The sequence below is a fragment of the Chlorocebus sabaeus genome, chromosome 21 (genome assembly GCF_047675955.1).
Source record: "Chlorocebus sabaeus isolate Y175 chromosome 21, mChlSab1.0.hap1, whole genome shotgun sequence".
NCBI lineage: Eukaryota > Metazoa > Chordata > Mammalia > Primates > Cercopithecidae > Chlorocebus > Chlorocebus sabaeus.
In genome coordinates, this window is record NC_132924.1 from 60,471,256 (window position 1) to 60,497,688 (window position 26,433).

Consider the following 26,433-nt stretch of genomic DNA (forward strand, 5'->3'; position numbering starts at 1 on the left):
TGAGTTTTAAGTAGAGGTTCTTAAGTTTTGCCTGCCTTATATCATACCGATTGTTCTGGTGCCATTTATTGAAAATACTCTCTCCTTTTGCACCTTTGCTAAAACCAGTTGACAGTATTAGTGTGAGGCTATTTCTGGTTCTCTGTTCTATTCTATTGATCTATGTGTTTATCCATCCACCAGTATTGCACTGTCTTGAAAGAGGGTAGCATGGTTCCTCTCATTTTAGTTTTCTTTTTCAAAATTGTTTTAGCTACTCTAGTTCTTTTGCCTTTCCATATACATTTTAGAATTAGCCATAGCTACAAAAAATATCACTGGGATTTGGCAGAAATTGCTGCCCAGCAATTGAACTAAGTCCAGCCATTCTGGTATCAGCTAGTGGCTGTGCTATGGCAGTTAAGTTGGGCACAAAATTTCCCCCAAAGGCACAGCTATAATTTTTCAAGTAAAATTGAGATACTGCTAGGGCCAGGCTATTGCCCTCTCAAATATATCATTTCTATGTGACTAGCAAGGCCTGTTGGAGCCTTTCTATCTGGTTAATCCTCCAATTACGAGTTGACCCACCCTAAAGTCTAGATGTCAGACCAGGAAGTCCCAAGGTTTCCATGGGTTAGGTATTCAGTTTTGAGAGCTGCACATTAATAGCTGCCTGTTTTTCAAAGTGGATGCTGTTTGGTGGTTGGGTCAGGTAGGTGGCCACACTGGGTTGGAAAAGGCCTGAGTGCTCTGACTGCCATTAAGTCAGTCAGCAATTTCCCTTTCTCCTCCTGGGATTCTGTATTGTGTCTGGAGGACCACCTAGGAGGGGTCAGAGACATGTTAGGGAGCAATTTACACAACCCATTATTACCTCTGTACATGTGGGAGCCCTCAAAAGGGAGAATCCCACTGACAATCATCAGACAGGTAAGTGTGGGCATACAACACATCAATTCCATTGTACATTTAGATTCAGAAACCACTTTACATTGAATCACCCAAAAGGCCTCACCCACAAAGCTTCCCTTCCTTACCACAGAACATGTTAAAAAGCCTTTTCCATCACAGGAACACAGACCACAGACCGACGAGTTGAAAATGTATGCAAGCCAGGCGCTACATGTGGCAAATGAGTGCCAGGTCACATTATCCCCCAGCCAGGAGGGTTGCAGAAGAGGCTGTCTGTGGGCAACAAACTTAATTTTCAGCCTTTTTTCTCCTTTAGCCTCTTGCTCCAGGATCAGTGCCGAAACACCGACAACTACCTCTCCTGTGGCAGTGGTGAGCCCCTACAACATCCAGAAAGAACTGGGGCCCTGGGCTTCTATTTTCTCCCATGCATACCACCACATTTTACCCCAAAGTCTTCGGCACCTTCCGTCACTCCTGCACCCAGCATCTTGCCCTCTGAATCGGCTGTGGTCTGCTCTGCGCTTTTAGGCATGGCATTTCATTCACTTCGGCATTTGAGCAGTGTTGCAACTGCTTGCAGCTCAACCAAATAACCTTCTGTTTTCAGTCTACCCAAGGTTCTCAATCGAACAGCAAGGTTCTTATTGGTAACACCATTTATTTTACGTTTTGGGACTTGACTCAGCCACAGGAGTTGTTGACTCCTTATCTTGAAAACATCCCTTCCTCTGCCTGCCTGCAGGAGTAACAAAGCACCATTTGCACTGTTTGTTTCAATCCTACCTCTTGTTGCTAAGCCTCTAAACACTGCCTCCTGTTCATGAATAGATAGGACAGTGGGAACTCTTAATCTCCACCAACCCTCACCCTATATCCATCATTAGGGTTAGAGCATTCACTACCAGATCTCAGGGAGTCTTGCATTCCAGAACCTGGCCCATGGTTCCTTTTTCAGAGTATCATGTCTTTGTCAGCATCCCATCCTTGTTGCCAAAACTCTCAGTTCCAGGATTTCACTTTACCCTACTGACAAACGAGTAAGTTAGCCTGTTACAATCTCAAGAATGCTGACAGAAGACATGAGACTCTTGGGTTAGAGGCAAAGGACTTTATCACTCATGGCACAGCCCTCAGAACGAACCTCAGCATATTTGCATCAGTTCCCCTTGTCTCCAGTTTCACAGGGGCAATGCAATGGGCCTGGATGGATAGCAAGCACACGGTGGGGTTCATGTTGCAGTTCAGCTAACACTGAGTGTGAGGAATCCACTTCTTAAGCAGTTAAGCCTGCTCCTTGACCACAAGTTACTAGTTACGTAAGTACTGAGATGGCTCAGGCAAAATTGTCAACAGGGCCTTGCAGTCTTGGCACACCTAGTAAGATAAGAGGCCTGACTGTATCCTCAAACAATTATCCTTTTTGTGCTTTGGCTTTGTTCACTCTCATGTATTTGTCTCTCAACCTGTTGTACACTGATGGCTCACACAGGCTAGGCACTTATGCAATAAATACTTAATGAGACAGCTGGCTAAGAGATGAAGATAGCTTGATCAAGAATATTGTCAAATTGCAGTTTCAAAGAGTGCAGAAGAATAATTCCTTCAAAAGTTTGGCCACCACTCAGTCTGTCAGCTACCTAAATGGAACTGAGGTCCAAAGGAAACTTTTCCGAATCATCTTTAAGAACTAGGTCTACTGCCAGTTCCTAATGTAAAGACTATCACGTAATATAGTCTAGAAAGAGCCACTTCTTTCTAGAAAGAAATCTCTCATTCTGGTGAGAAGGTTGTAACAACTGACAAGACAATATAATGTTGCCAAGGAGAAGACCCAGTAATTATGCCTGTAGCACAATGTTGAGATGAAACAACTTCTGGGCCAGGCACAGTGGCTCTCACCTGTAATCCCAGCACTTTCGGAGGCCCAGGCAGGCGGATTTCTAAAGCCCAGGAGTTCAAGACTAGCCTGGGCAAGATGGCAAAGCCCCGTTTCTACAAAAAATACAAAAATTAGCCGGGCGTGGTGGCATGTGCCTGTAGTCCCGTAGGAACTCACCTGAGGTAGGAAAATCACCTGAGCCTGGGAGGTTGAGGCTGCAGTGAGCTATGATCACAACACTGCACTCCAGCCTGGGCGATAGAGTAAGATCCTGTCTCAGAAGAAAATTTAAAAAAAGGAAAGAGAAAAAAAACAATAAACAAAACAAAACAAAACTACTACTCAGTCCAAGAGCTGAGTGCATGAAAAATTTTTTCCTTTGGAGTTATTTCAGACTTAAAACACCCCCGAAGTTTGTATTATCACTTAATAGTTAGTTTCCAAGGTTTTACTCTTCAGAGATATACTATCACTGCTTTTAAATTATGATCAAACTTTAATAAATTCCAGATTTTAATTAATAACATGTAAATGATAAATATTTGAGGACTCAAAGGAGATAAAAAATGAGATTAGTAGCTGTGATGAATAATAATTAAGGAATAATTCAGCCTATGAACATTAGTAGTTAAGCTTCAGATCCACACAATGAAAGGCATAAATAAAATGACACCATTTTAAACGATTATCACCGGCAGACTCCATGAAGCACCAGCTGGGGCAAGGTCAAATGTCATGGGTTGTTTTGGTAACTCATAAGGGACACAGAAAGAGAAGCAGGCATTTTTATTCATATGGCATAAAACGTTTTTCTGTCCTAAGCAATTTCACAAAACATATCTTAAAGTTATTTTTCTATGTATTTCTATTAGAGTTCAAGAAAAAATAACATTTTTCTCCTGAAAGCTATAGTGATGTCAATAAAATGAGCACTGAAGTCATAATGTTTTAACACATTGTCATGCAGTGTTTTTGTATTTATAACTGGGATACAAAATGCTCAGTAAGTGGCTAGTGTAAAAATATTAGGCACTAATCAATTACATGTAAGAACCAAATTGATCCCATCACATTGGAGGGATTTAATCTGAAGAAAATCAGCTTTCTGATTTGGTTAAAACAAAGTCTACAATGTAATGAGACAAGATGGAAGTAGTTTAAGTAATAAATGTTTAATCAAAGAATTTTACATATTATTAACAGCATTCATTTGGCCAAACATCTACACGTTTGTAGAATCCTACTGTATATAAAGTGGGAATGTATCAAGTATAGACTATGAAAGTGCAAATAACAAGTCAAGGTTAGATTAACTTTTTTTTTTTTACATTATAAAATTAACTTGTTTACAAAATAGGCTTTGCCAAACTTCATTACTGAATTGTAAAGTCAATGACTGTGTTGTTTTTAAAATATGTACCAAGGAAATACAAATTGGATAATGATCATTTTTCATGCTCAGGAGAGAACAGCACAGAAATAAAGGATACTGCACAAGGAGCAAGGAAACCAGAACCCATTGTGTACACTATCTTCACACAGAGCATTCTTTCTCACCTTAACTGCAGTTGTGCAAGATGCCTCAATGTGATGCAAAGACTCTATATTGGAAAAATTACAACTTGGTCTAAAAACTTATTGGTGTTGATATTTTTAATCCAAAATAAATTTGTAAAAAAATCCTTTAATGGACTATTTCAGTTTAATATACAGTAATACACTGTAGATAAAGTTAATATTTCCCCCCACTAACTTTAAGAGGGATTGATATCAATGTTTCTGATCACCGGAGAAATAAAAACTAATGTGGACCTTTGATATCCATGGCATAAGAGGATTTCCACTACAGTTTATCCTAAGAGGATCTGGGGAATATTAAATATTCTAATACAGTGTCCTAGCAATATGAATTTTAAGTACAAGGACATTTCAAAATCAGGGTTTAGAAAAAAAAGTAATCAAAAACCACAATCACATCTCTTGTGGATAACAATACTAATATAACTTTTTACCCAGCCCAGGATTTGCCTGTACAAACTTAGAACTGAAAGTTTGGTATCTGTAGATTTCTGGTAACAATCTGGCAAAACACTAAATTGGAGGGTTGTACTTATCTATTTTGCTTATGTAATGCTAGTTTTGATAATATTTAAGTAAAACAGCCATTCCAACAGTTTACTCTAGTTTTAATTACACACTGTACCATTGTATCTTAATTACAACTAAGACCAGTATTTTCTTCACAGTAAGACACCGATAACTAGGAAGTTGATTTTTTTCAACACTAAACAGTAATCACACAGCAAATGAGTATTGCGCAATAGAACAAACACATGTCAGCATTTGCTAATTAGGCAAACAAACTGATGGAACATTTAGTTGTTATATTTAGTGTAAAAGCAAGGCCATGGGTGGTTTTATGGAGGTCTTTGCAATTCATAGCATAGTTACTTCAGAAGAGACATTGAAATTTGAATTACTCACTTATTTAACTGGCAACTATCCATTTAGGTTAGGCAAAGGCACGGTAACATGTTGCGCAGGATGTTTTATTGAATTTCTTAATAATCGTGGGATTTACTATAACTCATGAAAACTCCACTTTTTTTCTATTTTATAAAACACCATTAAAAGTAATTGCACCCATCAGTAATTAGAATGCACTGTAAAATTGTGAAAACAAATAACTATGATTGCACTTCCAATAAAGTGTCTCTTAAAATACAGCACCGCTGTTGCTAATCAACTGTATTTTAATATTAAAATAAACTGTTTTTAACAGCAGCATTAGGTTTAGTTAACTTAAGCTACAGGCTACATTTATATAAATGCAGTCTCCATGGCAACAAAACCCCATTTAATTCTGGAATATCATTGCTACCAAGTGGCACCTTTTACTCCCGAGAACGCTGACACTGCCCTGGAGCACTCTAGGATGCTGCACACCTAAATGCCTTGTTAGTCAGCGCACAAGTCAGAGTTTGGCACAGTTGGACTGTAAATAGACATGAAAGGAAATCTCTGATTCATGTGAAATTAAAACTAATCACACTTGTGGTAGATGTGGTACTAAAGAGACTTCAATTCACATTGCTCAGACAAAAAGGAAGGAAGTTACGGAAGAGCACAAAGAGATTGAAGACATATATGTTATCGGATCTATCCAAAATAAATTTCTAGAATGAAGAAAACTTTTTTTTTTTTTTTTTTTTAAAGGAAAGCCACCCAAAGATTAGGCAGTAAGCCTTTAGTTTAAATGTTCAATTAAAGTATTGTCAAGTCTAGGCTAAACAGAGGACTGCATTTTCTTGAAGAGTGTGGAATACGACTTATTTCATTTTTGTTTCTCTTTCTCTTGCTCTTCTTTTTGTCAGCAAAAAGGGGAAAAGCTATTCAATTAAATACAAAGGAAATTCCCTGTAAGGTTAAAATAAAAAACGAAGCTACCATTCAAGGGAACTCCTTTGGATTCAACCCTAATGTCAGTGGTTTATCACGGAGTTGGAATTAAGTGAATCAAAGTCTCCATCAAGCATACTCCACCTAGCATACCATCTGTAACTGTAACTCATTCAGAGCCCAGATGTGTGCAGTTCACACTAAATGTACTTGTTCAAGCCAGTCACTTGAGGTTTGAGGTGTTTGACTTGAAACATCTGAACCATCTCCTCTGTTGGCTGCCTCATTACCACTGTCACCAGCTTGAGACACTGCTTCCTCAGCCAGAATATTTTCTTCCAAAGGATTTTCTTCTATCTGGGTTCCTCTATCTTCACTGACACTGGCATCTTCAAACACTGAATCTTCTGGCAGCACCAGTTCCACATCCTTCACACCTTCTGACCCATCTTTGATACAGGGGAGCTGGGAATCTGCACTGATTTCTGTAGTTGCTGGAGGAATCAGGGCAATACTCTGAGGGTTCATGTCATGAAACCAAGCCATGATGTTGCCAAGAAGATTGTCATTGATGTTGGGGTCCTGGCCAGCTGAGTCAGGGTCACTAGCTGAGGGACAGAAATCACTTCTTGCCTCACTGAGAGGGTGTGAACTCAGGGTGTCAGTTGAAAATGGGTCACTCTCTGCTCCTAGTCTCATGAGGCTGTCACCAAGTTCCAAAAGCTCAGAGCTGCTCAATGCAGCCCGAGGGCTATCTGTATTTCTGGGGACAGAGTCCAGCCTGGAAGGTAAAGAAGTGCCTATTGCACCTAAGGATGCTTCATTACTGAGGAAGTCTCTAGTTTCTTCATCGAGGGTCAGCCCAGACTCTTGCAGTGATAACTGTATTGCAAGAAGTATATTGGGATCATCTTCATCCAAGGAACTCAGAGCCTGAAGCAACAGAAAGCAAAACTACTTTAAAATTTGACTAAAGAAAAACTAATTTAACTTAATCAGGTTTCTCATTCTTCCTTTACCAACGGATTATTAATTTTATTTATACAGAAAAATTATTTTATCTACTAAAATCTTATATTTTTCTCCATGCCCATGCTAAAGGAAAAAAAATACCTTAAAATGAATCTAAAATATAGGAAAATCTTTTCCTGCAGCACATCTTTAAAATAAAGATTTTAGAATGGAAGGAAGAAACAGGAAAGTGATGAAAGTAACAACAGGAAACCACACTCAACAGACAAACAGTAAAAGCATAGGCAATGAGGCTGCTCAGAAAGGCTACCTGAAGAGAGTCCTGGTTTTCAGAGCGACTGGCAGGGGTGTAGTCACGCAGGGAAGAGCTGTGCAGCACACTCATAGATGCAGAACTTACCACGGATGTGCCAGGCCTGCGGCTGCTGCTGCCGCCTTCTGGAATATCTGTTTCAAAGCAATTGGTACCAAAGACAATTTAGTGACAAGACAGACTCATTTAGTTTTTTCATACACCTGGTTGTTTAGATTGGCAATTTCTCTTTCAGTGCTGGGGAAAACTTGTGTTGACATGTTCACTTAATCTTTCTGGGATTTCTCATCCATATTTGTCTTAATGAGCAATAATATATATGATACTATCACTTCAAATCCATGATTTTTTACCTTTTTTTTTCTTTTTGAGATGGAGTCTTGCTTTGTCGACGACCTAGCTGGAGTGCAGTGGTGCAATCTTGGCTCACTGCAACCTCTGCCTCCTGGGTTCAAGCGATTCTCCTGCCTCAGCCTTCTGAGTGGTTGGGACTACAGACGTGCGCCACTATGCCTGGCTAATTTTTGTATTTTTAGTAGAGATGGGGTTTCATCATGTTGGTCAGGATGGTCTCCATCTCCTGACCTTGTGATGTGCACACCTTGGCCTCCCAAAGTGCTGGGATGACGGGCATGAGCCACCGGGCCTGGCTGACTTTTACATTTTTGCTTGCAGTCTATATGGTTCTTTTCATAAATGCAAGTGCTACTATCCATTTCTCTTTTTTTGTTAAGCAATAACTAGTAAAGGTTTTTCATTTTTAGATTTCTTAAAATTAAATAATTTGGGATTTACAATAGTCTGAAGAGCAAATCTTTAGTCCCATTGATCCTGACATTATAGTCAGAAGATTTTCACTTATTAAACACTTAAAAGTTGAATAATTAAAATAATTTATCTCTAATGCCAGAAATTCTCTCTTAAATAATGTCTACAGGACAACTAAGGCTAGGAGACAAATATTCCATGAACACAAAAACAGTATCAATCAATACGACAATTAACTGAGTGCTTCACTAGGTGCTTAAATGTTTTAGAAGCATTATCTAATTTAATACTCACAATGAGCCTATAAGGTGGCACTATTATTATTGTGTCTTTAGAATGTGGAAACAACCTTAGAGAGGCTGTGACCTAAGTTACACAGCTAATATGCAGCAGAGATGGGGTCATGAATCCAAGTTTGCCTGACTCCACAGACCATGCTCCTAACTCCTCTGATTTTCTGTGTCTTGTCACAACAGAAGCATCTGCATATTTATTGCATATCTAAATGACAAACTCGTTCACAAACATTTACATCAGCCAGTTTGAAGGATAAATTCAAGAGAACTATGGGATTAAACCATACTCAACCCAAGGACTTACCTAAAGTGCTTTCACTTGGCTCATCAGGGTCTGGAGGATTACTGAGTAGACTGTGAACGTCTCCTCGACGACGCTGTCTGTGCCTCCTCCGATACTGAAATTCAGCATATTCCTGCATAAACCAAAGGTTATAAAATACAAGAGAGCATGCAATTTTTAAAATGCAAATAAAATAAACTACACACTTTTTCCAGGGGAAAAAGTTTGTGATTTTATACACATCTTATAAAATCACTTGGCTGAAACATCAGGTTTTGCCATGCCAAGGAAACACAAAAGGTAAAATGGAAAAAGAAAGTTTTCAACAGTCATTACAACTGCCTAAATTAGGAATACTTGCAAGCCCCAATGCTACATTAGAACACCCCTATTTCATATGCCGGATGATTTCAAGAATCTTGTTATCTAATTAACACTACAATCATATTACTCATTTAAGTAAGGCTTTCCCTGAAGGGAGGTTTTTTATTTTTTTATTTTTAGAGTCAGGATCTTGCTATGTTGCTTAGGCTGGTCTTGAACTCCTGGCCTCAAGCAATTCCTACTACTCGGCCTCCTAAGTAGCTGGGATTACAGGTGTGAGCCATTGCACCTGGACACGAAAGTGGTTTTAAAAAAGTGACTGGGGGCAGGTGCGGTGGCTCACGCCTGTAATCCTAGTGCTGTGGGAGGCCAAAGCAGGCAGATCACCTGATGTCAGGAGTTTGAGACCAGCCTGGCCAACATGGTGAAACCCCATCTCTACTAAAAATACAAAAAATTAGCCGGGCATGGGGGTGGCCACCTGTAATCCCAGCTACTCGGGAGGCTGAGGCGGGAAAATCACTTGAACCCAGGAGGTGGAGATTGCAGTGAGCCAAGATTGTGCCACTGCACTCCAGCCTGGGCAACAAGAGCAACACTCCATCACAAACAAACGAAAACAAAAACAAAAACAAAAACAAAACAAAAAAAGTGACTGGGATACATGTAACAGAAAAAGAAAAAAGGAACAACAGTAAAAAAGAACACACACTATTAAGTAGTTGCCAGACTGTTGGATTTTCTATTCTTTGGGACTGCTACATACCATATTCACAAATCGAATAACTAGATTAAAAGACAAATATTAGGTTAGCTTTAAAATAAGATGCTTATTTAGCTTCTTTTCTATATAAGTCAATATGTGGTGCTATTTACAACACAGGTAGGGGAAACGTTTTCTATTTAGCATATGGGATGAACACAGACTTAGGCAGATGTCTTCAGTCTATTTTACATTTGTGAAAATGTTTAAAGTGAGTTTGTTATCACCAGAGGGTACAACCTGGGACCATCTGCTATTACCTGGGTATAAATGTGACAGAAGGGAAGAGAATAAAAGAGAAAGGAAGAGAAGAGAGGAGGCCAGGGTACATGATACCAACATAAAAAGGCTAATTTAGACAATCATTATGGTGTTTTTCCATGATAAACACTAAGATACTCAACTTTATGATTATCCTGGTTACCCTAGAATATTCAATATGCTTATATTGTGAAAGTACTAGGAGTAGGTGAAGACAAATTTTGTATCACAAATAAAACTTTCACATCATACCACTCTGGTGACATTTATTTAAACTTCTTCATTTATATAAGTAGTTGGACTCCTAAGAAGTGTGAGGCATCCTGTTAGGTTAGAAACTAATAAATGAAAGATACTCCAAGTGCCCTGAAGGTTTATACAGGTTCTTTAAAATGCCTTGCTGAGGTGGGGCATAATTTCCTCTTTTCCTACAGGCCCATGATCTCAAACTGATGACTTATTAAGTGTCATCAAGGCTCAACAGACCAGTGAGGAACACCAGCTACATTTCTTAGACAAAGATGGTATGAAAACTTTATCTCAATTCAAGGTTTATATTAGGGATAATTTGCTGACTTTGTAAACTTGATAATGGTACAAAGTTATGCATTAAACTATTACTGACCATAGACTATACATATTTCCAATTTAAGAAAATGAAACCGTTTAAAAGCAACTGCAAAAGAAACTTGTATATCTAATCGTCTGACAGAAAACTCTCAGATGGCATTCTCTCATGATGCAACAGGCTTAAATATATTGTTCTCATAAAATTCATCTGAAAATTTCCAAGGATTCCTAAGATCTTCAAGAATGTATATTAAAAGGGTTTAGTCAGTATACTCCAAATGGTTTGAGAATGTTAAGGATACAGAGAAGACTAAAATGTTCTAAGATTTACAGAGGGAGAGGCTGTAAGGAGCTGTTTTAAGTAATAATTGCAACAATTTTGTCAGTGGCTTAATGAGATGCTTTAATCCTAGAACTTCCATGGGGTATCACCATCCACATTGTAAAGATGAGAAATTAAGAAAGAACATAGCCTAGGATCTAATAAGTTGCACTTAGAACTTGAATTCAGGTGTTCCTCAGACTTTATGCTATTTCCACTGAGCTCCACTGCCTTTAAAGTAGCATAAAACAAACCTTTATGCTTGCCAGACTCAAGTTAAATTGAAAAGAGTACAATGAAATTAACTTCACTGAAAAAAATATAAATTCAATGTAAGTCTACTGAAGTTGGTAACCTTGTTTTTTCCCTCACTATTAAGGCAGAGAGCTATTTTTCAAAAATATAACTCTGGCAGTTACTCGATAGTCATACATATGCAGAATTTGAAAGTCTCACAATGTGTAGTAATTCTTTATATCTGCAATAAGGTTTATGCAAAAGCCTAGTGTTTCAATGTGTCAAAGACTAAAGAAAACTAAAAGTAAATAATTTCTAAAAAATTATCAATTCATAAAAAATAAAGTAACAGTCATATTAGTAGGCCCTCAATATTCAAGGAAAAATATTTCATGATTCCTTAAGTTTCTGTCAGAGCCAGAAGCTGCAAGATGATACACATACATGCTTGTGAATACACTGATGAAGGTTTTATTTATTTTTGCTAAATAGTGTTTCTACCTTAAAACACGGAAATCATTAGTATTTTTTTTCTTTTATAATTTCAGTTTGCTTATTCTTCCTTTTATGTGGAAGTTTTCCACAATATCCCCGAAGCTGTAAATGTATTAAAACATAGAAATAATAAATGCAGGATCAGATAAAGGTTCATAATTAGTTTTAAAATAAAAATTTCATTAATATATCACAATTTTTAAAATAATGTAAGTGAATTTAAAATGTCCAGATCAGGGCTCTAAGCACAATTTTTTTCACGTCAATATTTTCTTGGATGTATCTACCACTACAAAAGCCACAGGTGATTGCAAGTATCTTCAGCAGCTGAAAAGAGAAAGTATCTGATTTAAACAAGCCACAGTCATGCCTGGATAATAATCAATTTCATTGTCTTTCAATTGCAGGTAACAAATGGGTTATACATTACAAAGTTCTCCTCATTTGTTCTGTACCCTTCCAAAAATTAAGTTGAAGGGTTATCATATTACAGGCATCAAATACTGTTTACTAAAGAGCAAAGATGGAAAGAGGGAAGTAGAGAGAATTGCTAAAACCATTTTAAAATCAGACTCAACAGTGACAGTGGCAATTTAAATCTCAGAAAACAGTTATGTGATTAAGAGTTTCACTCTGTCTTATTTTTATTTGCCACAACTGCTATCTGTAGTGTTAGTAATTTAGACCTTCTGTATTTTAAAACGGTATATTAATAATGACAACAAAAAAATAAGAGTGTGAAAGTCTTGAAGATAAGCAGAAAGCAACTAAGCAAAGCATTTCTTTATGCATACACATTATTAATGTCAAGTTTTCCACTTTAGCAACTGATTATAAATCAATTCCCTCAGGTTGTTGCATTAACCTTAAAAATGGATTGTTCTTTTATATTTTTAATAGTTTCAGACTAAAACAATATTATGACTAGAAATGCATTTCTAATAAACTGTCTCTCTATTAACAAATTAGAAGATATTTTCCAAAAATGTATATTGTAAATTTGCCTTAATTCTGACTACTCAGTAATTGAAAACAATAAAAGAGTAATGCATTTAACAATGTGATGATATACCAATACCACATAAATAGCTAAATGTAGGCTCTGTCAAGGATTTTTGTTACAAAAGAAAGACAGCACTGCTGATAATCTCAGTAGGATTTAGAATAGATAAGGATGCAAATGCAAGCACAATTGTAGTAAGAAAAAATACAAAAACAAAAACCCCATAAAACAATTACCTCTGGTGATGCAAATCCTAAATATTCCCAATCCCATGTTCCACCAGCAAAGCTACAAAGAAATTAGACACACCATTTGATTTAATATCAGTACTACAAAGTATATACAATCAGATCCTTGCCCTTTGAACATTACTTTAAATTCCTCTGTTGGAACTTGCTTAACCAAAGTAGATCAACTATTAAAACAGAATTAAAATGATAATTTCATTATTTCTTTCAAATTCTAAGTTTTTATGTTTCTGTAAAATGATCAAAAAATAAAAATTACCATGTTATAACAAAGTATTTTATAACCGCTTCTATTTTTATTTTACAAGTAAATATTTACTCATAAATATTACATAAAAATAGGATCAAAGGAATTTATGTAAAATAGTGCCAAAGGAATGTTTAATGCTTATAATTATTGTAAATAGGAAAGTATGCTTCAATTTACAGAAGTAGTATGAGTATGTAAAATAAAACAACCACAACTCAAGTGATCTTTAGTGGATGAGTTTATCACTTGAATAACTACAAATATCAAATTTCTCTTTCCTTCACAATTTCTTAATACAAAAATACAAATATGACTATAACAAGCTGGCAAAGTTTCCAAATTCTACATCACGAGATGTTTATAACTATCAAATCACTATATATATTACATATTTGAAATGATACATTAGAACTTTTAATTATGAGTTCACCTGAAATGTGAAATTAACCTAGGTTAATTTAGTCTAAGGAGCTACACAATGATAAACAAAAAATAACAAGAAAAACAGAAATAGCATGGAGGAAAAAAAAAAAAAATCACCAAAAAAAGTTAACATACTTTTATGAGCTATCCATATTTTAGGTGTAAATAATTTCCAAGAATATGAACCCTAGTTGGATAAAACATAAAACTGCTGGCATTTGTGGCTGGAGCCAGGATGATTTCCACTGTACATCCTTCTTACCTGCGCCTTGGAGCTTCTGGTGAATCTGCAGGAGCTACTCCCCGAGCCACAGATGCCAGGAATTCTTGCCTCTTCTGCTGTACAAGGCATGCTGCTTTGATGATCTTGTGGCGGGGTGTGCGAAGGTAAGGCCTATTGACTTTCTGGGCAAGGTCTTCAGTGACCATTTCTAGGTCTGTCTATAGTAAGCAGAGAAAAAAAAAAGATCACAGGCTTCATAGGTTAATCAATAGCAAATCCAGAGTCTATGTGGTTTCTCAGTTAAATCTAACTCTTTTGAAGTAAGAAACTAGTTCAAATTTTGAAATAACTTCCTATGTAATGTATTTTCTATTTTGTACATGTTTTCTAGATTATGAAAGAGAAAGAAGGATTATATATAAAATCATGTGAAATTTTTAAAAAGCACTTATTTGATAGGCATTTATAGAAATGAAATTGGTATAGATTACAAAGAAGCAGTGAGTATAGCAGCTGTTTACAAGGAATTTATAACCTGTCTATGTGAAAAAAACTAATACATTTCAATGCACCATACAAGCAAATGCACGATGCCATAGTGCAGACTATATAAAAGTGCTGAAGGAATTTGAATTAAGGCAAGACGATAGTGATGGGGGCAAGTCTGGAAGGCTGTATGGAGAAAATGAGTACTGATCCTTGATGGAAATGTAGGATATAAATTAGCAAAGGACAGTTCAAAGGATGACATGAAAACTGTAACAGGAGAAAGTTTAGTGGCTTCAAAAGAAAAGAAATGTACAATGAAGTTATTTAGCTATAGTGATGCTAACTGGCTTAGGTGTTTTTGTTTTTTAAATACTGTAACTTTTTCAGTTGTATTTAAAAAATAAACTGGTAAACAGCAACTTTCTCATCTTGTAGGTAATGTGGGTTGTTTCATCTTTGATGATAAAATTCTTAATTACATAATCAGAAATATGCCTGATTTCAAACATCAACCAGTTTAAAACAAAGACAAAAATGCTATAGGAAATGTTTGCATCACTCATAACTCATTCAGACCTGCAGAGTGACAAATTTAAACAAAGAAAATTTCAATTTATTCGTGGTAACTTTTCCTTTATTTAAAAACTATTTAAAAAATGAAAAGAAAATTGTTTTACTAATCATGTCCACATGAAATAAGTGGTTTGAAAAAGGAAAAACTCTGTATTTTGTAATAACTGCTGCTATTTAAATGTAATTAAAAAATATCTTACTTGCATTAGTTCGAAAATTTCTTTCTTTGTGCTTTTAGGTTCCAAGAAAAATCCATATGGATAAGAACACTTGAGAATGCGCCGAGTTTTTAAGAGCACATGAACTGCATCTTCAATGAAAGTGGTATCTGGACAGCCTCCTTCAGCTAAAAAGTAATTGAGGCACAGTGAATTTGTTTTTGCAAATATGCCATTTGTAATATTAATTAAACAATGATTTTTCTGAAAAAAGAAAAAAGAAGGATCATTAGGACAAAAACTGTTTTAAGTAACTGTCTGAAAATACTTATTTGAACCAAACTAAAAAACCACATAAAATACTCATGTGTGACATGTATGTGTTTATAAAAGAAGTATATGCCCCAGCAGCCCAGGAGCACTGATGGTATTCATAAAGGAATGCACATACTCATCTTGGATTCTGGTCTCACTCCATTGGTAAGCAAATCTAGCTTTAGGTCAACCAAAAGGTTCTAGGCTTTACTTTTCCAGATTATCCCTGGCAGAATTTCCCTGCGTAACAATGAGAACAAATGCCTTTTCTAAGTTGCTTATAAAAAGAGCCTAATTATGTAAAATCAATACTGTAAGGAAAAAGATACAACATTCTGGCAAACAACTAGACAACTAATCCTAGTTAATAAAGAAATCCAGAGAAAGAAAGAAGGGGAGGAAGAACGAGGAAGATGGAAGACGAAATTGCCTTAACATCTGAGACTTTTTGTTCTAAGAATATCATTATAACAGTCTAGGTTTTCACTTAACTGAAAAAAAAAAAACCAAAAAATAAAAACCAGAAATTAAGCACGAGAATCTAAGTTTGCAAATACTTTAGAAAATCATATTATTTTGGATGCCTGTAGAAAGAAATTCAGTGTGTGTACACAAACTGACATACAGACTACCCTGAGATTTCTGACGTATGTGAGAAATGTGTGAAGTTTTGCTTCTTCCCTTTCAATTGCTGTACTTTCTTGTTTTTTTCCCCTAATTTGTTATGCTGCCTGGAACTTCCAGAATGCTGAATAGAAGCAATAATTCACATCTACAAATATTGAATGTTGTTAAGTGTCAGGCACAGCTGGAAGCACTAGGGATGCATTAGTGACCAGACAAAAATCCCTGCTGAAGAGCTGTATGACTTGTGAGGATTTTTTTCCTCTCAATTTATACTGTGGACAATACTTCAAGAGTTTGATATTGCCTAATACAGTTATATCTTTAATGAAGCCTAAGAACTAATAATTAACAAGCAGGCTATACTGCTATTGACATATTCTTCCCCACTCCATTTAACTTATGGTATTGTCTTGACTAGGGAATTATCCTAATGGAAAGGATTTTAATATTCATTATTTTGATAAACTGGAGCAACCCAAGTATAACATCACATTTTTCACCTTAAAATGTACTTTTCATATGTAAGCTATTATTTTTAAAAGGTGACTTTTTAAAACAAAAATAACAGAACCTGCACTCTGTAGTCATTGTGGGTTATTATATTCTAATGATGCTATCAATACTCAATTCATATTTTGGAATATTCTTATAAAACTTATAATTTAGGACCCACATGTTAGCTCCACCTCGTGGCTTTGCTTTTTGACCCCAATGTTCATTATTTACCAGTGAAATGATTTCTCTGCAAACTGTTATTGACTTCCACATCCTTAGGCACTCTGCTAAATTTTCTCAATAATTTTTGGGTATTCAGTTACTTGACAATTGGGTAGCACATGTATCTTGCTCCTCTAAGTCAGTGATGTCCTTTAGGACCCATCCACTTTTCCCAACATTGTAGAGCATCAGCAGTGACACAGAGTAAGCAAAATCATGAAGTGTTTTTATCTCATAACAGCACAGGCTGCATCAAGAGGAGGCGGCTAGGTGCTGGGTAGAAAATCCAATCACAGAGACCTCATCTGCTAAGCTGCACTCAGGGCTTCAAAGAACTCAAAACAGTACCAGAATGAGCTAATGGACATAATGTATTCCTTTCAGGGCCTAACCTAATAGTGAAGCAACAAGCATGGAAAGATATTTTATATTAATTATCACACATACAACTTATAACTTACTTTCTTTGAGAGCTCTGCTCAATTGTTCCATCTTTTCTTTGGCTGTTTTAAGAAGGCGTTGTTCTAGCTAAAAGAATAGAAATAAAGCATGTAAACCATTCTCTTTATTTATTCACAACAGTATAGGTCAGCTCATTTGAAATTATTTGGGACATACCTGATAACTATGCTCATGGTTTTTAAATCTTGTATAATAGTGCATAAATCTGTCAAGTTCCTGAAATCGTTTGTGTTTTTTCTCAGCCTAGAAAACAAAAGTCCACAAATGACTTTTATAAAAACTAGTAGCTACTAAAATAGTTTTTTGGGGGAATCATGTAAAAGTTTTATTAGTGATAGGTATAGTACATTCAGATTTGTGAATTATTTTCTTGACAGAAAACAATATTTTCTTTTTTTTTTTTTTTTTTGTGATGGAGTCTCGCTGTGTCACCCAGGCTGGAGTGCAGTGGTGCAATCTGAGCTCACACAAACCTTGCCTCCTGGGTTCAAGTGATTTTCCCGTCTCAGCCTCCTGAGTAGCTGGGATTACAGGAGCCCACCACCATGCCTGGGTAACTTTTGTAATTTTAGTACAGATGGGGTTTTACCATGTTGGCCAGGCTGGTCTTGAATTCCTGACCTCAAATGATCTGCCAACCTCGGCCTCCCAAAAGTGCTGGGATGAAAAGCATGAAACACTGTGCTCGGCCTTCAATGTTTTATTATATGGCTTTTTGCTATGGACTAATGGTATTCCCTTTAAAATTCATATTTTGAAGCCCTACCCCCAATGTGACTGTATTTGGAGATAGGACCTGTAAGAAGGTGATAAAGGTTAAATAAGGTCATCAGGGTGGGCCCTATTCTGATAGGGCTGGTACCCTTATAAGAAGAGGAAGGGGCACCTGAGGAACTAGTGAGAGGGTGGCTGTCTGCAAACAAAGAAGAGCACCCTCATCAAGAACCAAATTGGCCAGCACCTTGACCTTGGACTTCACAACCTCTAAAACCGTGAGAAATAAATTTCTGTTAAGCCACCCAGTCTTAGTATTTTCTATGGCAGCTGAGCAGACTAAGACACTTGCTCTACAGTATAATGTAATATTGTATTATTGATATTAATGTTAAAATTGTTTTTAAGTATTTACAGAGGTAGGCTGGGATATATCACTTTTCATATGTATCTTCACCAAAATTAAAAGAAGGAAAATGTAAAAGGGAAAAAGCTCTCAAGTTTACAGAGCTATTTTGTTGAAATTAAAGGCTACTATAAAGTATATTCAATTTAATACCTTATTAAGATGAAAATGGACAAAGAAATGCAAAATAACTCCAGTAGCAAAGAGCGGCTTAGAGAGATGTCTTGGCTTAATTGGTTCTCTTTACCTCCACAGTCATTTCCTTGGATTGCTCTTCCACGTGCTGAATGACTTCATAGCGAGTACATCTATAATAACCTCCAGTGGAAGAACTATGTTTTTTCCACTCTTCAAGGCAAATCCAGCAAAAGTCATATTTGCACTTCAAAAGAAAACACAGATGAAAACATCTTCCCACATTAATATGCAAATTATTTTCTGCTTTATAGCCAACCAATCTGTAAAGATTAAATAATTGTGCTTGTGTGACCAGGAACAAATCTTCTCAAAGACATGCCCTCTGTCTCCTGTTTCCTCTAGAGACATTATCTGCATTATGGAAAGATGTGGGGATACTTTAAAATTATTGTTTATAGGGATATATTAAAATGTAAAGCATAATATTATGAAGTAATCACAAGGAATCATTAAAAATATCAATAAGATACTCTTTCCAAATAATATCAGATGCAAGTGTTTCATTTTTAAGTGCATTCTAATCTGACACTGGTATACAAAGCTCCACCAGTCTATTTGAAAAACTTCTGGCAATACTGACAAATTGGTTTTGAAACCAGAACTATGCTTAAAAGACCTCTAAGTGGAACAGCTGATATAAAAACGGTTTCCCATTTTAATGTAAATTTCACTGAATTACCATAATTATCAGACAGTGCCAAAAATATGAGCATTCAGTATGAAAACACATCCTTTTTTATGCTTATGGATTTTGAGTCAGTTAAAAAGATCTTCCCATTCTGTTGTCTTCAGGTACTCTTTATGGTTTATTTATTTATTTTTTATTTTATTTTATTTTATTATACATTAAGTTCTAGGGTACATGTGCACAACGTGCAGGTTTGTCACATATGTATACATGTGCTGTGTTGGTTTGCTGCACCCATTAACTCGTCATTTACATTAGGTATTTCTCCTAATGCTATCCTTCCCCCATCCTTCTACCCCACAACAGGACCCGGTATGTGATGTTCCCCACCCTATGTCCAAGTGTTCTCATTGTTCAGTTCCCACCTATGAGTGAGAACACGCAGTGTTTGGTTTTCTGTCCTTGCGATAGTTTGCTCAGAATGATGGTTTCCAGCTTCATCCATGTGGCTACAGAGGACATGGACTCATCCTTTTTTATGGCTGTATAGTATTCCATGGTGTATATCTGCCACATTTTCTTAATCCAGTCTATCATTGATGGGCATTTGGGTTGGCTCCAAGTATTTGCTATTGTGAATAGTGCCGCAATAAACATACAAGTGCATGTGTCTTTATAGTAGTATGATTTATAATCCTTTGGGTATATACCCAGTAATGGGATCACTGGGTCAAATGGTATTTCTAGTTCTAGATCCTTGAGAATTGCCACATTGTCTCTTCCACAATGGTTGAACTAGTTTACGCTCCCACCAACAGTGTAAAAGTGTTTCTATTTTTCCGCATTGTCTCCAGCACCTGTTGTTTCCTGACTTTTTAATGATCGCCATTCTAACTGGTGTGAGATGGTATCTCATTGTGGTTTTGATTTGCATTTCTCTGATAACCAGTGATGATGAGCATTTTTTTCATGTGTCTGCTGGCTGCATAAATGTCTTTTGAGAAGTGTCTGTTCATATCCTCTGCCCACTTTTTGATGGGGTTGTTTTTTTCTTGTGAATTTGTTTAAGTTCTTTGTAGATTCTAGATATTAGTCCCTTGTCAGATGGGTAGATTGCAAAAATTTTCTCCCATTCTGAGGGTTGCCTGTTCACTCTGATGGTACTTTCTTTTGCTGTGCAGAAGCTCTTTAGTTTAATTTGATCCCATTTGACTATTTTGGCTTTTGTTGCCATTGCTTTTGGTGTTTTAGTCATGAAGTCCTTGGGCCCATGCCTATGTCCTGAATGGTACTGCCTAGGTTTTCTTTCAGGGTTTTATGGTTTTAGGTCTAACATTTAAGTCTTTAATCCATCTTGAATTAATTTTTGTATAAGGTGTAAGGAAGGGATCCAGTTTCAGCTTTCTACATACCGCTAGCCAGCTTTCCCTGCACCATTTATTAAACAAGGAGTCCTTTCCCCATTTCTTATTTTTGTCAGTTTTGTCAAAGATCAGATGGTTGTAGATGTGTGCTGTTATTTCTGAGGCCTCTGTTCTGTTCCATTGGTCTATATCTCTGTTTTGGTACCAGTACCATGCTGTTTTGGTTACTGTAGCCTTGTAGTATAGTTTGAAGTCAGGTAGTGTGATGCCTCCAGCTTTGTTCTTTTTGCTTAGGATTTCTTGGCAATGTGGGCTCTTTTTTGGTTCCATATGAACTTTAAAGTAGTTTTTTTCCAGTTCTGTGAAGAAAGTCAGTGGTAGCCTGATGGGAATGGCATTGAATTGATAAATTACCCTGGGCAGTATGGACATTTTCACAATATTCATTCTTCCTATCCATGAGCATGGAATGTTCTTCCATTTGTTTGTGTCCTCTTTTATGTGGTTGAGCAGCGGTTTGTAGTTCTCCTTGAAGAGGTCCTTCCCATCCCTTGTAAGTTGGATTCCTAGGTATTTTACTCTCTTTGAAGCAATTGTGAATGGGGGTTCACTCATGATTTGGCTGTCTGTCTGTTATTGGTGTATAGGACTGCCTGTGATTTTTGCACATTGATTTTGTATCCTGAGACTTTGCTGCAATTGCTTATCAGCTTAAGCAGATACTGGGCTGAAAAGATGGGGTTTTCTAAATATACAATCATGTCATCTGCAAACAGGGACAGTGTGACTTCCTCTTTTCCTAATTGAATCCCCTTTATTTCTTTCTCTTGCCTGATTGCTCTGGCCAGAACTTCCAACACTATGTTGAATAGGAATGGTGAGAGACGGCATCCCTGTCTTGTGCCAGTTTTCAAAGGGAATGCTTCCAGTTTTTGCCTACTCAGTATGATACTGGCTGTGGGTTTGTCATAAACAGCTCTTATGATTTTGAGATATATTCCATCAATACCTAGTTTATTGAGTTTTTAGCATGAAGGGCTGCTGAATTTTGTCAAAGTCCTTTTCTGTATCTATTGAGATAATCATGTGGTTTTTGTCTTTGGTTCTGTTTATGTGATGGTTTACGTTTATTGATTTGCGTATGTTGAACCAGCCTTGCATCCCAGGGATGAAGCCAACTTGATCTTGCTGCATAAGTTTTTTGATGTGCTGCTGGATTTGGTTTGCCAGTATTTCATTGAGGATTTTTGCATTGATGTTCATCAGGGATATTGGTCTAACATTCTCTTTGGAGATAAGATCGCAAATAGATGAAATAATTTTGGCTGGATCCTCAGCTGAACAATAAATAACACTTTTGAATATTTTGCTCACAACACTGCCCTAGGTTTTTCTTCCTGCCTCTTAGAGAATCATTATTACTGCCTCACTAAGCCAATTCATTTATGTTAATTTTACAGTAACACAGACTTATAAAAATTATTTTGTACCTGCCATTCTTTTGCAAGTATAGTAATAATCATTAAGCTTCAAAGTTAAAAATCAAGTAATACCTAGAAGATATGATTATATTTTACTGGAATCTTAACCATTTAAATTTCCTTCATGTCCTAAATTAGGAAAAAAAAAATACATTTTCCTCTCAATAACTTTAAATAATCATTTTATAAATAGATGACATTTCCAATGGTAAAGCAAAAAAAAATCAGAATATCATTATAATTTTAAACCAAAAAAATGTTCATAAATGTAGGTAGGTTATTAATAATAAAATGTTATTAATAATATACCAGCATAGTTGTTTTAAACACACTGCTGTTTCTTCCTGTACAAGTAATTAAAGAGGGTAGTTATTCTATCCAGCCTTTTGACCTCTAACATTAATCATTTATATTAAGTATTTTTCAGCCAAGTGAATCTTTGTTGGCATTTTCATTTTCAATATAATAAAGAGTTACTTATTTTATTGCTTGTTTTTTTAGCAGTCCTAAAGTCTGGCCATTGCTTTGGGTTCTTGTATTATACAGACATCTATATACAGGTGTTCCCTGGTATCCACAGAGGACTGGTTCCAGGACCTCCTGCAAACACCAAAATCTGAGAATAATCAAGTCCCCGATATAAAATGATGTATTATTTGCATACTAACCTATGCACATCCTCTAGTATACTTTAAATAATCTCTAGATTACTTATAATAGCTTACAATGTATATGCTATGTAAATAGTTGTTATATTGCATCGTTTAGGGAATAATTACAAGAAAAAAAATCTGTACATGTTCGATACAGATGCAATTTTTTTCCCTAAGTATTTTTGATCCATGGTAGGCTGAATCCATGAATGCAGAACCCAACAATATGAAACTCATCGATACAGAGGGCCAACTGTATGCAGACAGTATATGGACTGGATTTGGGCCTAGTTTGGGCCTTGAGTCTAAGCCGTATGCTCCAAAACCAGCTTCACAAGAGATCTATATAAGGCGGCACTTTGTTAATCATTGGATAACACACACACACACACACACACACATATACATACACACACACACACAAATTCTCTCAAGACTCTCACTGGGGAAGGTGACTAGCAAGGAAGGATTCATGAATTTCTGATCTTCTGGTTGAATACCACAGATTTTTACCCTTACCTTTTGTTTTTGTTTTTGTTTCTACAGAGATGGCGTTTTTGGGGTTTTGTTACTTTGCTCAGGCTGGTCTTGAACCCCTGGCCTCAAGTGATCCTCCTGCCTCAACCTCTTGAAGTACTGGGATTATAGGCAAGAGCCACTGTAACAGGCCCCCTCAAATAATTTATCCTTTGGATTGACAATCAAACTAAATTAAGATTCCAAATGCAAAGCATGAAAAATCCTCTTTAACTTCTTACCTTAGCACACTGCATGTGATTGCAGCCTTCATTCTTCTGTATTGGAGACTTACAGTTGGCACAAGGCTTGGAGTTAGTTAATAACCAGAGACAATTGGCCGCATCCTCGTAGGCTTCACTAACTCCCACAACTTTGGGATATTAAGCACAAACACAAAAATAAATGATTTATTGTACAACTTCTGGGGGAAAAAACCCTCCAGACTTTTCTTTGCAGGCTCTCAATTTTAATAAAATATTTATTTTCCGATCAGTGTCTGTGGCAACATTTTTAAACTTCTTCATTTTGAGTAGCCTAATTACAAGATAAGGAACTCTATTCCAAAAGACCTATTCATGAAACCTGGTTTAAGGGCAATTTCTACATAAACTTGTGCCCAAATAAACTGGGACCAAAAACAACATACACAAAAAAGGTTTTTTTTTAATGCAACATATTACTCCATTTAAAATAACTATTGTATCAAAGAAAATTACAGAAAGAACAGTTACTTTAGACGATAATTTACAGAACAGGCCAGACACAAATATAATTATCAGAAACTCTTTACCATAGTAAAAAGCAAAAAATATCAACATCTTTTTTATCCATGAGTATTCTGGATAAACTTAAAATTAATTCAATGTGACATGTCTAAAACTAAGCATCTCATTTATTACACCCTCTTTCTCTATCATATCTGGTTCCTCTCCATTCCCAGTTCTTATGCTTTAAGGTAGGGTCCTTCATACCTCTTGCCTAGACAACTAAAGCATAGAAAATCAACTTATCTCCCCAGTTCCTTCAAGGGCCCACCTCCAACTACACTGCTTGCACAGTGATTTTTAAAAAAATCTCTCCATGTGTTTTTCTTTTATTGACACAAAATATTTTACATATTTATGAGGTAGATGTGACTGTAACATGCACAGAATGTGTAATAAGTCAGGACATCTGAAGTACCCATCACCTTGAGTAATTATCATTTCTATGTGTTGGTATCATTTCAAGTCCTCCCTTCTAGTTATTTTGAAATATAAGAAATATTGTCTTCTATCTAACTCTATGTTTGTCCCCATTAACAAACTTTTCTTCATCCTCCAATCCCCTGCCAGCCACCCATCCCACAGTGATCTTTTTAGAATACACATTGCTTAAAATCTTTTAATTTGCTCCCCACTGACTACAAGATAAAATTCAACTGCTTTTGCAAAGAATATAAAGCCCATTATGATATGGCCCATCTGGCAAGCTCCTCTCACCCTCCATCCCTAATCAAACTTACACTCTTCACTTTCTTAAACTCAAGTTATTTTACTATAATTTGAGATCCACAATCTTAAGGAATGTCATGGTTTTTAAAGATTCTAAATTTTACATTTTATAAACTTCCCTCTCCCCTCCATGGAGAGTTAGGGGCTACAGAGTTCCAGATGCATAATTAAAAATTTTTTTGCTGCAAGAATGTCAGCAATCAAGTTGGTTTTGTTTTCTTTTCTAACTCTAAGTGCACTGAGAAGCCTTACATTTTCTTTACTCAAAGAGATGCCAGAAAATCATTTTAGAATCACTGAAAGTGGCCCATCTAATCAAAGCTTTGTTTACATGCCAACACTTTCAGAAGGGTGGAGGGGTAAATGGTTGGCTCTACTGTCAAAGCAGGGGAGAAATCAGACCCTTTGCATTTTGAAATTCAAAAAGAAGAGTTACCCAACCCCTAGATATAAGCCCCTGGGGAGGGAAGGGGGACAGAGGTTTGGGCTCACTGACCCCTGGGAAGTGGCTCTGTGTATGGATTGGAAGGGCTGAGCACCAGAAGCAGTCCTCTGATGGAGCCTAGCAATACAGAAGTGGAGCTGTCTTGCTGCAAGGAACCCCAAGAGCTTGTCTACTTAAGTTTATATTAACAACAGAACAGCAGCTACTGTTGGACTATAAAAGCATTGGTTTTTAACTCCACACAGCAAAGAGAAACAGTGGTAATGAACTGGTCAGACTTTACTCCAGTTCTGAACACACTTGGTAGAAGATGGTTTGATTAAGCTGTTGGTGGAAAGAATTATCAGATAATTTGGTGGGTGACAGGAGTTTCAGTAGGAACTTAGTATATTTAGGGCTAACAAGGTCAAGCTGTGGAGGCAATTCCACTTACAAAGGGTATTGCTATAATACCTAATCATTTAAGTACACTTCACATTTAAACATCTAATTTTTGTTAAAAGCAGTGGCCTTTTTTCTTCCTTTAGCATCAACATTATTGTTAGCTCAGAGGCACTAACATACTCTTATGACTCTTATTGTCCATTGTTATAATAAAGAAAGCACAAAGCCATTAAAACAAAGCAGCAGTGTGGCCTGCAACATAATAGTTTTTTCTTCTACCCTTGGAGAGAATGGGATCTCCTAACTGCATTTTAGTGAACTGCATGAAGTAAATCATGTTCAGGGAATAACCAACTATTACTATGATAAAAACTCGTGCTGGAAAAGAGATCTTTATTTCCAATTCTCTGAACATGCTTATTCTACACATCTATCCCTTATACATACTTTTTTTTTTTTTTTTTTTTTTTTGCGATGTACTGTTGCCCAGGCTGGAGTGCAATGGCACGATCTCAGCTCACTGCAACCTCTGCCTCCTGGGCTCAAGTGATTCTCGTGCCTCAACCTCCCAACTAGTTGCGACTAAAGGTGCCCGCCACCACACCTGGCTAATTTTTTTTTTTTTTAAATTTTTAGCAGAGACGGGGTTTCACCATGTTGACCAGGCTGGTCTCAAACTCCTGACCTGAAGTGATCTGCCTGTGTTGGCCTCTCAAAGTAGTGGGATTACAGGCATAAGCCACTGCATCCAGCTTATACATACTGTTGTTAACATCAACAACACTGTATCTACCTTCAATCTATCGGGTGAGATTTTTCACCTCTACTGACTTTCAAACTCTTCACTTCAGTTACAGCTCTTATTATATACTGATGTTCTT

General features: G+C 36.6%; 1 protein-coding gene across 4 annotated transcripts in view; it reads right to left on the reverse strand.

Moving 5' to 3' along the window:
- Positions 1 to 3,929: 3,929 nt before the first annotated feature.
- The window catches only part of ANKIB1 (ankyrin repeat and IBR domain containing 1), a 156,004-nt gene continuing 133,500 nt past the window's right edge, over positions 3,930 to 26,433 (reverse strand). For 3 of the 4 annotated variants that reach the window (XM_007982183.3, XM_038004592.2, XM_007982185.3), the window contains 10 exons: positions 23,470 to 23,600; positions 18,635 to 18,769; positions 17,424 to 17,510; positions 17,267 to 17,333; positions 15,189 to 15,334; positions 13,966 to 14,144; positions 13,019 to 13,070; positions 8,829 to 8,940; positions 7,458 to 7,594; positions 3,930 to 7,108 (listed from right to left, as the gene is read on the reverse strand). In XM_007982183.3, the coding sequence (XP_007980374.1) occupies positions 6,371 to 7,108; positions 7,458 to 7,594; positions 8,829 to 8,940; positions 13,019 to 13,070; positions 13,966 to 14,144; positions 15,189 to 15,334; positions 17,267 to 17,333; positions 17,424 to 17,510; positions 18,635 to 18,769; positions 23,470 to 23,600 (1,784 nt within the window). In that variant the 3' untranslated portion in view covers positions 3,930 to 6,370. The remainder of the gene's footprint in view (positions 7,109 to 7,457; positions 7,595 to 8,828; positions 8,941 to 13,018; positions 13,071 to 13,965; positions 14,145 to 15,188; positions 15,335 to 17,266; positions 17,334 to 17,423; positions 17,511 to 18,634; positions 18,770 to 23,469; positions 23,601 to 26,433) is intronic. The other variant, XM_007982186.3, reaches the window with a different exon arrangement.